The sequence below is a fragment of the Rattus norvegicus genome, chromosome 13 (genome assembly GCF_036323735.1).
Source record: "Rattus norvegicus strain BN/NHsdMcwi chromosome 13, GRCr8, whole genome shotgun sequence".
NCBI classification, from domain to species: Eukaryota; Metazoa; Chordata; class Mammalia; order Rodentia; family Muridae; genus Rattus; species Rattus norvegicus.
The window spans coordinates 94,365,931-94,382,332 of NC_086031.1; the positions used below are offsets into that span (position 1 = coordinate 94,365,931).

The 16,402-nt window shown below is 41.9% G+C and overlaps 1 protein-coding gene across 21 annotated transcripts in view; it reads left to right on the top strand.

Moving 5' to 3' along the window:
- Positions 1-16,402, top strand: part of Cdc42bpa (CDC42 binding protein kinase alpha) — a 220,323-nt gene that overhangs the window by 150,572 nt on the left and 53,349 nt on the right. For all 21 annotated transcript variants that reach the window (XM_039090235.2, XM_039090251.2, XM_039090262.2 and 18 more), the window contains 4 exons: positions 5,464-5,711; positions 10,736-10,841; positions 13,651-13,775; positions 16,046-16,151. In XM_039090235.2, coding sequence (XP_038946163.1) covers positions 5,464-5,711; positions 10,736-10,841; positions 13,651-13,775; positions 16,046-16,151 — 585 coding nt within the window. The remainder of the gene's footprint in view (positions 1-5,463; positions 5,712-10,735; positions 10,842-13,650; positions 13,776-16,045; positions 16,152-16,402) is intronic.

A 16,402-nucleotide genomic window follows, 5' to 3' on the forward strand; every position in this document is an offset into this window, starting at 1 on the left:
CCTAGACTGGGCAGATCCACCACTGCACTACTCTCTTCCCAGCTAGGGATCCCTCCCTTATAACTCATGGTCTCTCCAGGCCACGGGCTTCTGCTCCACCTTCCTTCCACCTCCTCCTCCTCCTCTTCTGTCTTCCCCTCTCTCCTTCCTCTCCTCTTCTCTCCTCCTCCTCTTTCTCCTTCTCTCTAAAACTTTCAGCTCTCCTTTCCTTTCCACTGCCCAATCACTGGCTCTAGCCTTTATTTTACAAGTTAAAATGGGGAGAAGGTTCAGGTGAAGTCACCTGAGATGTCATTCACTCCTTGTCAGGGCAGCCCCTCTTGGGGAACTGGAACAGCACCAGGGCAGTCCACAGCTATTTGGGGTTTGTTTGTTTGTTTGTTTTGGTGGGGGGCAATAATTGCATAGATGTAATATTGTTTAGTTTTCCTCACATTATGCATTTCTGTTAAGTTTCATATGCTAATCAGAATAATTAAAATTACTGTGATACATGAGTCACATCCATTCTGTTGATATTTCTAAATTTAATAGGTAAATTTCTGGTGTTTCACTATTGTTATTTTGTCTGATGGCTTGAAATACTTAAACCTGAAAGACTTACTGAGTTCTCTCATAGTTTTATTGTGGGACTTAAAGTAATACTTTGAATTACTGGGTTTTATTAAGTACTTAATATAAGCAAGGCTAGCTGCTGAGAAGGTCCCAGGACTGTCAGCCTGCTGAAACAATGCATTTTTTTTTATTTGTTTGGGGGGTTTTTTTGTTTGTTTTTTTCCTCCATCTTTATTAAATTGGGTATTTCTTATTTACATTACAATTGTTATTCCCTTTCCCGATTTCCAGGCCAACATCCCCCTAACCCTTCCACCTCTTCTTGTACATGGGTGTTCCCTTCCCCATCCTCCACCCATTACCACCCTCCCCCCAACAATCCTGTTCACTGAGGGTTCAGTCTTGGCAGGACCAAGGGCTTCCCCTTCCACTGGTGACTTACTAGGCTGTTCAAGCATTGCATTTTTTAATGTGTTCAGTTTGTATTGTTACTGGCACGGAAACGTCTGCTTTGTGGCAGGTTGTTTGTTCTTGTTCGTTATTTAATTTCATTTTCAGTGTTTTATTTGGCTTTTTGAACTTCTACATAATACATGATTCATCTGTAATTAAATTAGTGATCTCATCGAGTTTTAATTTCAGGTGAAATTTTCTTTGTAAGTTTGTATACATATTTGTTGCCATCCCAACAACCAAGTAGCAGAACAGCAAAGACGTTCTTGATGTGATTAGAGTTGTGGCAGTGTGCTGTGGGTCACAGTGGGCACTTCAGAGCTGTGTTCAGGCTCCACTTCACAGGCATAGGAGCAGGCAAGGGAACGAGTCTGCATCCGGCGGGAGAGGGCCAATGCTTAGGGGCGCTCACTGCTCTTCCAGAGAACACTAATTTGGTTTCCAGTACCCAAGTCGGGCAGCTGGGAACTGCCTGTAACTGTAGCTCCAGGAGAGTGAGCACCCTCCCCCGGCCTCCACAGCACATACATGTGTGCATACAGACACACAGGCACACACATAGACACATAAATAAAAGCTCTGGAAGGGCAAGAGTCTGACTTCCTCTGAGTCTTCTCAGTTCAAGCAGCTTCACATCCAGAAACTCGTGGATAGTTTGTCTCTGGCTCATGGTAAATATTCCTCAGTGAGTGGGCACTTCTGCTATTGTCTCTGGTCCACACCAGTTCCTTTTGTACTCTTTTTTTTGTTGTTGTTCTTTTTTTTTGGAGCTGGGGACCAAACCCAGGGCCTTGCGCTTCCTAGGTAAGCGCTCTACCACTGAGCTAAATCCCCAGCCCCTGTACTCTTTAAATTACATATTGCACGAGAGAGAGAGAGAGAGAGAGAGAGAGAGAGAGAGAGAGAGAGAGAGAGAGAGAGAGAGTGTTTATCTCTCTACATGAGTCAGTACCTGTCCTCAGTTGACTTAGGGTCACTGTTGCTATGATGATCACCAGCAGAACCAAAGCTACTTGGGCAGGTAAGTGTTTGGCTTAAGCTTCCACTGTTCATCATTCAAGAAGTCAGGATGAGAACTCAGACAGGGCAGGAACCTCGAGGCAGGAGCTGATGCTGAGGCTATGGAGAGGTGCTGCTTACTGGCTTGCTCAGCCTGCCTTCTTATAGAACCCAGGACCACCAACCCAGGGACGGCACCACCCACAATGCACTGCTTTTCCCCCAATCAATCACTAATTAAGAAAATGCCCCTTAGGCTTGACAGCATAATCTTATGGAGATATTTCCTCAATTGAGATTCCCTCCTCTCAGATGATTCTAGCTTCTGTTTAGTTGACATAAAACTATCCATCACACCAGCATTCCTGCCCTAATAACTGGCTTCCCCTAAAGAACATGGTGTCCTTCGGCTCCTGATCTCTTGCTATAATAAGCCTATACACATATGTTCTTTCAGTTTTAAAAATTCTATTGCTGTACACTTGGGCAACACTTTAGAGAATAAGAATGACCCCAAGAAACTAAAAAAACCGAGAACTGAATTTCTAGCCTGTGTGTTTCTGCTTATGTAGGTAACTAATGGAGTCTTCCGATCTGCATATCTTCTCTTCCTTTTAAAGTATGTTTTATTTGAGAGTTTCCTACATGTACACAGTATATTTTAATCATAACTATCGAGACTGTCTCCCTCAACTCCTCCCAGAATCTCTCACTGAATCCCATGTCAACTTCATATCTTTTTCTTCATTACTCCACTGAATCCAATTAGTGCTGCCTGCATGTACGTGTGTAAGGCCACTCTCCAGCCAGGACAGCTTACCAGAAGCAAGACTCCTGAGGTACACTGACTCTTCTAACCCCAGTAGCCAGTAGCTTCTTAACTATGTGAAGCCTTGGGAGTCCCTCCTAGATCTGCACTGAAATTTTGACTGGCTTGGTCCTGGGAAGGTCTTGCACCGGCAGCCACAGCTGCTGTGGGTTCATGAGCACAAAGCCCTGGTCTGTCCAGGACACTGGTGGAGTCCTCCTCCTCCCCCCCCCCCCCCGTTTCTTACAGACTTCCTCCTTCTCTTCCTTAATGTTCTCTAAGCCCTGTGGGGAGCAGTATGATATAGATGTCACATTTAGAGCCAAGGACTTTACATAGTCTCTGTACATTGACCAGTCGTGAGTCTCTGTTTTAACCACTGCCCACTGAAAAAGAGACACTGGTGCAGTGGGGTCTGATAGCTGTGTGGGTATAAAGGCGAGTATGGAGAATACAGCTTGACGCCCATTTACAGAACAGTGGTAGGTCTTTACTAGGGCCATGTTTACAATACTAGTTAAGAGTTCTAGTTCATGAATCAGGCCTTAAATTCAGCCCAAAAGTAGGCAGTTGCTCCTGTAATATTCATGCAGGGGATCTCATCCTAAGTTCTAAACTAGTACACTTTAACCAGTTTTCCTCCTCAACTGGGCATGATGGCTGTCTTGGTTGATTTTTATCAATTTAACACAAACTTAGATGTATCTGGGGAGCAGGAATCTTAACTGAGAAAATGCCTCCATAACACTGGCCTGTAGGCAATTCTGTGGGGCATTTTCTCAGTGAATGATTGATGTCTGAGGGCCTAGCCCACTGTGGGCAGTACCACCCTCAGCAGGTGGTCCTTGGTTATATTGGAAATCAGTCCTCTTCCATGGGCCCTGCTTCAGTTCCTGCTTCCAGGTTCTCGCCTTGACTCCTCAGCAATAGGCTATGGCCTGAGAATCCTAAGCTGATATAAACTGTTTTCTCCCCAAGTTGCTTTTAGTCATGGCATTTATCACAGCAATAGAAACCCTAACTAAGACAGCAGTGCATGCCTGTCACCCAAGTACTCAGGCTTTGGGAGCAGAATGAATGTGAGGCTAGCCTGGACTACATAGTGAGCGCCACCATAATCTAAGTGTGGTACTCGATTTTAATGTTTTCCCTGAAAGTTAAGAGACTTGCTTTTTCCTAAAGCAGATATAAAGACATTTTGGCCTTTGTCATTTCTTTCTGTATAGTTACAAAAGCCTCCTTTCTTTTCTTCATGCACATTCTAACTCAACCATGCCTTCCCCGTTCTAATCTCTTAAAGACTGAATGCAATTCAGCCTTTCTGACTGTTCTTATTACATATAAGTTGATACGATTTTTAAAATATATATATCAACAATAACCCTAGATAGAGATTTAAATGTTGTGCTCTTTAGCTTTCATCAACTTGACCGAAGCTAGGGTCACCTGGGAGTGACCTAGGTCACAAGAAGGAACCTGGATGGAGAGAAGGTCCCCATCAGATTGCCTGTAGGCAAGTCTATATAGGGCATTTTCCTGATTAATGATTTATATGGGAGGCTCCAGATCACGTGAGGTGGTGCCTAGTCAGGTGATCCTGGGCGGCAGATGTAAATGTAAACCTGGGGAGAGGGGTATTTCTATGCCCCTTTTGCTCCCAAGTGATGGCAAGATACTTCTCTACACCCGTTCTAGCCCATCTCAGCTGCCAAATAAATGACACAGTGACCTGGTATTTTCGTGGAAAGGCTTCAGGCATTATGCTGGGCACATTCGAGCTATGCTAACCCAGCTGTGCTGTCTACATTCCAGCCACATGGTCTTTACTTTGCCTGCATTTGAGTCTTGCCCTGGTTCTCTTTGGTCCACATCTGTCCTCATAGCTGTTCTCTCATCGAGATCTTACAGTGAATCCTCCTGATCCATTTCCATGGTCTCTCTGCCTCTCTTCTCTCCTTTCTCTGTGGTCTCTTTGAGACCCCCTGACTGTGATCGGAAGTCCTGCCCTACTCTCTTCTGCCCATCTTATTGGTTAATCAGCTCTTCATTAACCAATTAGAGATAATGGAAAGCAATTTTTACATAACACTGAGACTGAAGATGCCAACATCCAGTGTACAACCCAATTTTGGGGCATAGAAATTAATATCTGAAATACAATACACAAAACCATCTCCCAACAGGCATAAGAAATCAGGCTGAGAAAGCTAGTAGGAAGCACTCTTCTGTGATTCTACTTTAGTTCCTGTCACCAGGTTTCTGCCTTAAGCTCCTGCCATTGCTTCCTTCCATAATGGACTATAACCTGTAGGGTGTAATAAGCCCTTTCTTTCCTGAGTAGCTTTTGGTCATGGCCCTTATCATAGCATCACGGAGCAGAATAGAACAAACTTAAAACAAGAAATCATATAAATGCCAACAAAAATTTAGATTCATTTCTGATTTAATATGCCGGCTTTCTAAAATATCAGAAACACAGACCATAAAAGCATATAAACTGAGGAACATATCTGAAATACATGACAGAGAAATAATTGCCATATACATTCTTGAGTGAAAACATATATACAAATGATGTACCAATGTAGTCCCTGATAGAAGGGAGTTATTTCTTACTTTATTTCTTTAATCTTTTGTTGTATATCTAGCAAAAACAAATTAGTTACTCACCAGGAATATGCAGCATAGAACACCAGCAAGAGATAACTAAACTGAAAACTGACTTGGAAAAGAAAAGTATCTTTTATGAAGAAGAAATCTCTAAAAGAGAAGGAATTCATGCAAGTGAGATTAAAAATCTGAAGAAGGAGCTGCATGACTCAGAAGGCCAGCAACTTGCTCTCAACAAAGAAATTATGGTTTTAAAAGACAAATTGGAAAAAACCAGAAGGGAAAGGTAAGAATCAAATTATTTTCTCATCTAGCAAATATCTACTATGTGTATGTTGTGTGCCAAATCCTAGGAGATTCAGACAATAGGTTATCCAAGTTCCAGCAGGGAAAAGTCAAGATTGCTAAGCAGGCAATTCTAGTGCAGAATGGTGAGAGAGCAGTGGTGTGCGTGCGTGCGTGCGTGCGTGCGTGCGTGTAAGCAGCCCAGGAGGTGCCAGAATCACCTTTGAGGCGTGCAAATTGTCCAGTGAGAATGCACCTTCGCTGTACCTAAAGAACTAGGAAAAAGTAAGCAGGGAATTGCTCAGGAGGAGGTGGCAGAATGTGCTAGGACCTGAAAGAAAGGGACTGTCACACAGTCAGAAAACAAACACTACTTACTGTGGTGGATACACACATAGAAAACAGGAGTGGTAAGAGATGAGACTGCGGAGAGAAGTTACATGATAGTGCTTATATTTTGGAATGGTCACTTGCTACCTTGTCCAGAACAATTTAGAAGTTTCTAAAGGAATCCAGCTATAAAATGAGGCAGTAGTCCATAGATAGTGTTGAAGTTGGAGAATAGTGTAGATTCAGACATTCTGCAGAGAAGACAGAAGGGAGGGGCAGAGAGAGAGAGAGAGAGAGAGAGAGAGAGAGAGAGAGAGAGAGAGAGAGAGAACGAATGAACACACAGGAGGACTCAGTAGCACTGTGGTTCTAGGTTCCAGACAACTGAACAGATGTTGGCATCCGTCCTTGTGAATTATATTGAAGCCCACATTCTTGCAGTTGGGTGCACTCTTAATGAATGTAAAGTACTGCTGTGGTAGTCTACGAGTGAGCAGACGGAGCAGTCTCTGTCCTCATGGAGCCTGCTCTCAGTGCTAAAAGACAAGAAAGAGAAAGGGTAGAGCACATTACAGAATGATCTGTCCCAAGAACAAAACAAAGGAGGGGGAGAGGGAGGGGGATGTTTTATGGAGAAGGTGACTTCCTAGTAAAGAGTAAATAAAGTTTAAAGTTATGCTACTGTGTAAAAGCACTGAGCACAGAGGAGAGCCCACTCGTCTGTTCAGAAGTCCTGAGCACACCATGGAGTATTTTTTTTTTTCTGGAGCTCGGGACCGAACCCAGGGCCTTCCGCTCGCTAGGCAAGCGCTCTACCGCTGAGCTAAATCCCCAACCCCACCATGGAGTATTAAGAGTTTATTGTGAATGGGTTTCAGATGCTTAGTGGGCGTCAAGTTTTTTATGTGGAGTAGGCTGGTTTCAGGGGTGAAATATAACTGTGGGTGTCACTCTCTCCTCTGGTATTAATGTTGTCACCTGAGTGTGAGCATCTGAAAAATAAGCATAGGTAGAAGATGGTCCCTAGAGCATCCCAGTCTCTAGAAACTGGGAGATGAGAAGAACTATCAGAGTGATTCAGAGACTGATAGGAAGAAAACCTGGCAATGTGATTTTCTGGGACCCTGGTCAAGACAGCATGTCATGTCTGTCAACACATAGGACAACATGAGGTCCGGACCAAGCAAAGAACTACACAGTGACATTTGCTCTTGGCATCATGTGACTTTGGTAATAACAGTGTCAGTGGAAAAGTGATCACAGGAGTCCTGAAGGAGAGCCAGTGGAGCAGTGTGCAAATTACACCGGTGCTTAAAGTTGTTGCACAAGCAAGCAGTTTATCTCAAGTCACTTTGCTTGGTGGTGGTGGTGGTGTGCGTGTGTGTGTGTGTATGTGTGTTTAGTAGAAATGATAACATTTGAGTGGTGGTGGTGTGTGTGTGTGAAGTAGAAATGATGACATTTGTAATCTGAAGAAATTAGGCAATAGATGTTCAGCAGAGTTGGGAGGAAGGTACTAGAGCAATGAGAAGCTCAGCCTTATCCAGGCATAGCAATGAGACGCTCAGCCTTATCCAGGCATGTTCTGATTACTTGTAGAAAAGAGACTGTAGTGTACATGGGCTCAGGTGAGTCAGCTAGGAAGGCGGCACTGGTGTCAGTGTTGAGTTGGGAGTGTTGAATGGGAACTGCCCAGGAGACATCCATGTGTGGGGTATGTCATCAGTTTATAGCTCCAGCAAGTTTCCAGCATAGATCTCAAGGTCCACTGGTGTAGTAGATAGTAATTGGAGCCAGGTGGTGAGGTTGAATGAAGGACTCAGGGAGAATGTTTGGAGAGGAAACGGGCGTGTGAGGAGGCATTCTGAGGAGCACTGGCTTTTACAGGAAAGCAGAAGGAGGGCGTTCCCTGAGGCACAGGGAAGAAGCCACATCCCTGCTAAGGTAGATTGGATGCTAAGGCAGCACAGGGAGAGTGCGCAGGGAAAGGTCTGGTTTGCTGAGGTAGTGGAGGCAAACTCAGATCTAACATGGTGTGCCTGTTGTCATTTTAAAACATAATGCTTAGTTCCTTTAATACTATTTTTTTTAGAAGTGGTTTTACTTGTTACTTGACTCAGTTTATTATTAGGTAACATGTTTTTCTGAAAAGCTTCTTTGCAATTTCATTTTCAAATGTATTCCTGTGTCAGGAAAGATTCTTTAATATAACTAAATATAACATTTTTGGGCTTTAAATAATACCGTGACACATTTGCTTGCAGACTGGATTTTTTTCCTTGAATTTATAATTTAAAATATAATTTGTCTTCAATAGCCAAGTGTTATAGATGTTAAGGCCACCCATTCCTTATATCTTTTATTACCCAGAACTGATTTGCTCTGAATTTTATTTTGTTGCTAACCTCCTCTATCAAGTTGTCATGGATATAAGTATATTCTCAAGATGACAGCACAGTCTTCAGAAACGGGGTGCCTGCGTCTCTTAGAGGCATTTAGACTGGTTTACTTCTAGACAGTTACAAATCGGTCTTGCCCCACAACTGCTTTATAATACAAACTCTGCATGTTTGTGTCTAGATGTAGGAAGAGGGAAGGGCCGGGATCATCTGTGGACTAAAAGTGTGTGAGTGTGTTTCCAGGGCAAAGGGGTGAGGCATGGGCAGTCCAGCTGTAAGTAAAGCAGTGGGTGCAGCAGTCAGCCATCTTCAGTGAAGTCACTTCCATTGTGGCATTTTCCACTATTACCCGTAAGGACACCTGCCATGGTGCCTGTTAAGAATGTTAGTCTCCCTCTCACTGTGGCAGGAGAAATGTCCTCTGAGTGTTCTTGGGAGACACTGTAGAGAGTGGCTGAGCAGCTAGGAAGTAGAGCCAGTCTCGCATTCTCCTTGTCTGACCAGGACAGACACTGCTGTGTATCAAGTAAATCTCATGGGAAGTTCATTGACTCCGACTAGCAGTGCAAACTCACGTCTAATTATTGAATCAATGCATTGAACCACAAACCCCAGATTTCGCATTGAGTAAACTTGGCTATATTTGCTCTGACCATCTTTGGCCTCCCACTCTTGGAATTCATGTGCAAATGCTACTCCCTACTTTTCTCTCTATAAATTTACAAAAGTGTCAGTCCTTCATTGTACAAGTCCCCTCTTTCCCATCTGCACTGGATCTTCACTGTGGTCCTAGCTCTTAATGCTGGGGCTTGAAGACGACGATGATAGAGTAGGACTTACAGATGGTCAGATCCTCCTCTGGAAGTAACTGCCCTTGGGAGGTGACACTAATGAAAGACACAGAAAGCTCTTAGCCCAGCTGTGGCTGCACACAGGTTCTTACCCCAGCGGCTGTGCCTTCTAAGGGGATGCATTGACAAGACCATAGTGCTGCACTCAGCCCTTCAGACAGGCTCCAGGTGAGCGAGGCCCATGCACAGTTAAGAAGCCTGCACGTCTTAAAACCGTTGTGAGACCTAGAGAAGACAAAAAAACTACGTTGGACAGAGGGGAAATGAGAAAGAAACTGCCAGGCACAGCCTGTGTTTTTCAGCTGGCTTGGGACTAGATAAGAAACAGACAGCATTGAGCTGATGGGAAGCTTAAATTGAGAAGGAGATTCGGTAGTAGTGCTAACTGGGACGGGTGCTTGTGGAAGTGAAGCATAACCTTGACTTTAGGAACTCCAGTCTGGATTTTATCAGTCGGAAGAATGACATCTGCACCTGCCTCTTAGTTGGTCAGGAAAATCCTGTACACACAGAGGAATCCAGCAACTGATGGACAATGCTAACCGTTGTGACATCTAGGCAGAGAGACACAGAGGTTCTTTGTACTATGTTTATAATGTTTCTATTACATTGAAATTATTTCAAGCAAAATATTATTAAATATCAAAATTCAGACAATAATTTCTAAGTATTAACCATTTTATTGATGTTAATAAGCTACAAAATAACCAGCTTGGTCTTAAGTGAGGAACCTATGTCTTTACATTTTATAAAAACAGATTCTGGTATACAGCGAAAACACACAACTGAGTCTTCTGTTAATTTGTCTTTAACTGTAATAAAACATGGTCAGGTAGCAGTTGCTACTACTGTTGTTTTGGTAGCACACTCATCATGGTTGTGTGGTCTCTGTTAGTTGCTTTATCTCAAAGAGTAATTGTGATATTACCATCTTTTAGTTTTCTTATAGATGTATCTGAAATTAGTCCACTTACTATTTTTTTCTTCTGCAATTGGATGTATATTCTATAAGCAGTGCCTGTTTGTAAAACTCATTAGAATTTATTTGTTGGCTATAAATAACAGATAATCGAAAAATATTTGTTAAATGACTGAATAAGCCAGTATACCACTCTTGCATTATAAAAAATTAATATTTTATTTTTTAAAGAGAGAGCCTCACTGTGTAACTCTGGCTGGCCTGGAACCCACTATAAAGACCACGCTAGCCTCAAACTCCAAGATCCCTCTGCTTCCTGAGTGCTGGGACTAAAGGCACCACTGTGCCCAACTCACTGTAGAGTCTTGGAGAGGTTTTTTTCCATGAGATGTGTCCTTACGCATTACCATACTCTGAATTTACTCTGTTTTCTACAGATTTGTTATGTAACTGTTACACAAATATTTTTTTCAGTTGACTTTTGATCCAATTCCTTTTTCTGATTTTCTATTTTGAATTGTGTTAGTCAAAGTGAAAGGGAAGAATTTGAAAATGAGTTCAAGCAACAATATGAACGGGAAAAAGTATTATTAACTGAAGAGAATAAAAAGTTAACGAGTGAACTCGATAAGGTGAGTGGTTGGATCTCCTTTGCTGGAGTGCATGGTTTGTGTGAAGCACTGTGGTTTATACAATGATTGTCACTTTATATTTGCTGTGATATCTAATGGTGGCAGTGTTTGAATGACAAGTTTTTACTATACCACTTGTATCAGACTTAGTTTTGCTCCTCCCATCTTTTTGTCCTCCTGAACCTCTCCCCATCTCCACTTTTTATTTGAGACAGTGAGTGTTTCATGTAGCCCAGGCTGGCCTTGAACTTACTTTATAGCTAAGATTAGCCCTGAATTACTAGTTCTCCTACCTCTACTGAAATTACAGTTATGTACCACCATGACAGCCCATTAGTGTGTGTGTTGCATATGTATGTGTCTGTGTGATATATGGCTGTATATGTGTAGGGACTTATTACTAACAATAAATTAACTAAAGGTATAAACTGACAAGCCCTAGCAGCTGCAGTTTCACCCAGCAATATCCACACAGACATTTATAGTAAGAATTGACCAAATATTTGGGTTCCTCTTTTCCAGTCAAGATGACATATAAAATTTAAAACGATATGATTTCTCATCATGTAAATAGTTTGTGAATAGCTTTTCTTAGAAAGTTGTCCTCATCAACGTCTCATATTAAAAAGGTTGGCCTAGGCTCTCTGAAGAAGTACAGGGCAGAACGAAATGCAGTAATGGCAGCTGGGAACCGTTCGTCAGCAGACGGGTGGAGCAGCGTGGGGTCCTTTTTAATGTAAGAAAATTTCTGTACATACTATATCACATACATGAAAAGGTTGCCAGGCATACCAACAAACCCACACAAATCACTGAAAAGCCAGCAGGAGGATAAAACAACACAACACACACAAAATTACACAGTAAGAAATGAGAGGGAGCATGAGGCGTCAGTGTAAACAGAAGTGTGGGAGTCTCCGCACACCATGTGACTACGTCGATGTGTAAGTAACTGTATTACCTGTTCAGGAAAGGAGACGTAGTGATGAGCTCGAACAAATAACCAGATCTTATACAAAATAGTCAAACAGAATTTTGAAAACTTAAATTACCAAAATACTTAAAGTTTTATCAATATATTGGAAACAGTAAATATACAACTAAATAAACAAAAAGATTAGGGTTGGACAGGGCTTCAAAAATAAAAAACAAAAGAAAAAGGGGGACATAAAAGTGTGGGAGACATGACAAAAAGAGCTAACGTGCAAATATTTCTCAAAAGGAGAGGTGGGTGAGACTGATGCAGAAACAATATTTAAAGATTTAATGACCTAGATTATCCAAAACGGGGTGTGTGTGTGTGTGTGTGTGTGTGTACGCGCGCATGTAAGTAAACAGGCACACATTTTTAAATGCCAGAATCGATAAAGCTACCATAACAAAATTGCCCAAAGCAGGAACCATAGTATTCTAAAAGCAGCCAGAGAGGGCACGTGGTACTCAGGAGGGTAAGACAGGAAGCTGAACCTCAGTAGGAGAGCAGAAAAGAAGCAAATCAGGAGAAAAGAAGAGGCGCTTTCCAAACACTGAAACAAAGTAACTGTCCTTGTAAACTGTTAAATGCTGAGGTTTATGAAGAAACCTGCAAATAAAATAAGTAAGATATGTCAAGCAATTGTGTCACTTTCTCGGTGGATCATTATTTAACGTAACAAACCTAGGTTAGTTTTTTTTCTAAATAGAAATTTCAAGGATGAGAAGTTGTTTTTCGGTGTTTGTGTGGTGTCTGTGTGTATGTGTGTGCACGGTAGATGGCGTGGAGGCTGGAAGTTGACAGTGTGGTATGTTCCTCAGTAGGTCTTTCTCCCACCCCGCACCCCTTTTTTAAGCTAAGGTCTAGCTGAAATTGGATGGAGCTCACTGCTTCAGGTGGACTGGATGTCTCCTCACTGCACCCTATGCTGGGGTTGCAGATGCCAGATGCATCCTGCCACACTGCCTTGTGTCTGTGCCCTGAGGCCCAGAACTCAGGTGCTTACACTGTGCAACACTCACTCAGCCGTTTCCTAAGCACCAAGTTTGAATTTAGGTACAAAATGTTTGTATTAAAGTGAAAGCCTCATTTTAAAATAATATACATTATAATTTATATAATTAAATGAGCCTTTCCTGGAGTATGAGTGAGAGAAGATTGCTGTTGGGGAGGAGGGTAGTTGTTGAAGTTGCGTGTGGGGCTCTTGGGAATTCGCTTACAGTTCCGTTTCTTTTACTGTTGAGTACATTATTTATTTTATTTCATGTTCTTCATTCCTTTGAACTAGTTCTCATTTTACAGTTTCTTCTATACTTTAATCTTTATTTTATTTTATGTGTATAGACGTTTTACCTGCCAGTATGTCTGTACATTGTGTGCATATACTGCCTATGGAGGCCAGAAGAGGGTGTCGTACCCCCTTGGTCAGAGTGCTAGTTGTTCTTCCAGGGCATCTGGGTTCCATTGCTAACACCTACATGGTGGCTCACAGCCATTTTTTTATGTGCTTATAATTCTTTATAAGAATTTTATAAGTTGACAGGACATTTGCAGAAGAGACCGGAGTGAGGGAAGAGGAATTGGTAATTTTTCTCAAGTTGATGCATATTCACAATTAAAACCAATTTCATGTAGGGCTTAGCAAAAGGCAAGAAAGCAGGAAATTTCAAAGTGTGCACTGTTTGTTGTATCACATTCTTCAGTGTGTCTCCAGTGTGGTGTGGAATAGTAAAAAGACAATTTTAGTTGAAGGTTATGCATTATGAGATGGGGTAACAAGTGTCTAAGTACTGCGATGTCTTGTTCAGCCACTCATACCTTCAAACTACCTTCCAGCTAACTTCGTTGTATGAGAGCTTAAGTTTGCGCAACCAGCACTTAGAAGAAGAGGTCAAAGATCTAGCAGATAAGAAGGAATCAGTTGCCCACTGGGAAGCCCAAATCACAGAGATAATCCAATGGTGAGTGCCCTCCAGAGTGCTGTTGTGGTGGGGCAGGGCTGTGGCCTGGGTGGGTGTGACTCTGAGTTCCTAACACCCTCACTGTCTTCCTTCGCCTTAGAAATAGAGTTACTTTAAGCTTGTACAAATGGGAAAGTAAGCCTTTACAGAACGTAAGAAACACTTCCATATGCTTTGATGTTCCCTAAGATCAAAACCGCCATATTTAATAAAACTGATAGCTTGAGAGAAATGTAAAAGATGAACAGTACTCTGTAAGTATAGCAGAGCAGTTCACATACGGCATTTTTAAAGTTAAAAGATTTGGGCTTAGCTTCACAAACCATTTCCCACCCTCTGAGAACTAATTTTGGTTCTTTGGCCTATGAATTTTGCTATCTTCATTTACTAAATGATTGTTACCATCTTATAAAGGTTTGCATCTCTGATATTACATGGAAAACAGGAGCCCAGTGATGACTTTATCTCTTAATAACTTTTATATTTATTTAAATCTTTGCCCATTTTAACCTTTATATCAAAATAACTAGTTCCTTTATATATCTACAAACCAGTTAATTATTCAGGATTTTAGTTTCCTGTGATTATATTGGCTCAATTAGTTTTCTGCTTTCCTTTATCAGATTTCTAATACCCTTCTTAAATCATAACACAAATATATCTATACTGACCTAACTGTAGAGTTCTTCTGATAACTAATCTCTGCTTATACATGTGCCCAGATTGTAGAAACTTACTTGTATTGCAGAAAACAGCTGTTGTCAGTGTTTGGTTCCGATCCACACACTGGGTTCATATCTCTAAGGGGTCTACACACTGGGTTTATATCTCCAAGGGGTCCGTGTTTGGTTCTGATCCACACACTGGGTTTATATCTCCAAGGGGTCAGTGTTTGGTTCCGATCCACACACTGGGTTTATATCTCCAAGGGGTCAGTGTTTGGTTCCGATCCACACACTGGGTTTATATCTCCAAGGGGTCCGTGTTTGGTTCCGATCCACACACTGGGTTTATATCTCCAAGGGGTCCGTGTTTGGTTCCGATCCACACACTGGGTTCATATCTCTAAGGGGTCTACACACTGGGTTCATATCTCTAAGGGGTCCGTGTTTGGTTCCGATCCACACACTGGGTTTATATCTCCAAGGGGTCAGTTTAACACTGAGCCCAGTTGGTACTGGAGCCAGGCAGCAGTGAAGATGGAGCTGGAAACTCGCTTCATGAGCTGCTGCTTCCAAAGTCTGTGGCCCAGCCCCACCGTTTCTCAATGACCAGGACAGTGGGAAACGATCCTGTGAAGGAAGGATCTCGTACTCACTTATTCATTCAGTAACTCAGTTGTTGGTTTTCAAAGACAGTTTTCATCATGTGCTCATGGCTGAGCTCACATTCTTGGTCTTCGGAAGAAAGATGGAGCCAGCCTCTGAACCCTGTAGTGGAGTGACTGCCGTCTGAAGATGTGGAGTGCTAAGGACTGTGGCAGAGCGTGAACGAATCAGCCTCACCGCTGCAGTGAAGCCTTAGGCTCCAGTTAGCTATTGGCCCATGCCTCAGTGTAATAGCTAGAAATGTCGGCATAGGAAGTCTGTTCTCTGAAGTGTGTATGTGTGGAGGAGGCTAGACACCAACTTTGGGGTGCTGCTTCACACACTGTGCCCTCTCTTAAAAATTTTTTTCTGTATAAATCATGCTGATTGTTATTAGCTCCATGACCTTAAGATAATGAATAGAAACTGGAATTGGATTTCTTTAAGCTTTAACCTTTATTCTTTCATTATTATTTAATTAATATTTTTAGAAAACAGGGGTGCTTCATTATAACCCTGATTTCTTCAGAATAGCATATTTAAAATTTTCTAAATTCAGTATACTTCAGCTTTAAAGGAAGTTTGTATGTTTTGTGAGATAAAATATGAGAATCTAGATAATGAGAAATCTTAGTAGTCTTCAGAAAGCCTTATGCTTGTCCAGCGTGAGATCTAAAGGGTCATCGTTTGTGGTTCATGGATGATTTACTACTTGTAATATATGAGTGACCTGGGCTTCCCTAAACACCACCAGACTCCATTTGTACATAACTGAGCAGTTAATAAATCTGACCCCACCTCCTGACGGCAACAGTAGTAGTGTGGCCAGCCTTTTAAAGGAGGTCTTTAAGGAGTTCTTTAAATTTTTGGCACTTGGTTCTTAATGAAGCTTTAAATCACATACGTCACTGAAGTTCTCCTGTTTTACTTTGTACTATGTCCACCTTTGTGTGTGTACTCTAGGGTGAGTGATGAGAAGGACGCACGGGGCTATCTTCAGGCCTTAGCTTCTAAAATGACTGAAGAATTAGAAGCGTTAAGGAATTCCAGCCTGGGGACACGAGCGACAGTAAGTTCTGCCGTCTCATACAGAGGCTCTTCTCTGTAACAAGCAGAAAGCACATGATAAATCTGACTGCTGTAAAAGTTCTCATGAGAAATATTTTAGATCTTTACAAGAAAATGTAACACATTACTGTTAGCTCTTATTGTATAGCTTCTTCTTATTGAAGGAACTGAAAAGAAAAAAAGCAATTATTTATGTTCATTTATGCATATTTACTGTTATTTCTGGATTTAATGAAAATGTATTTTCACAAG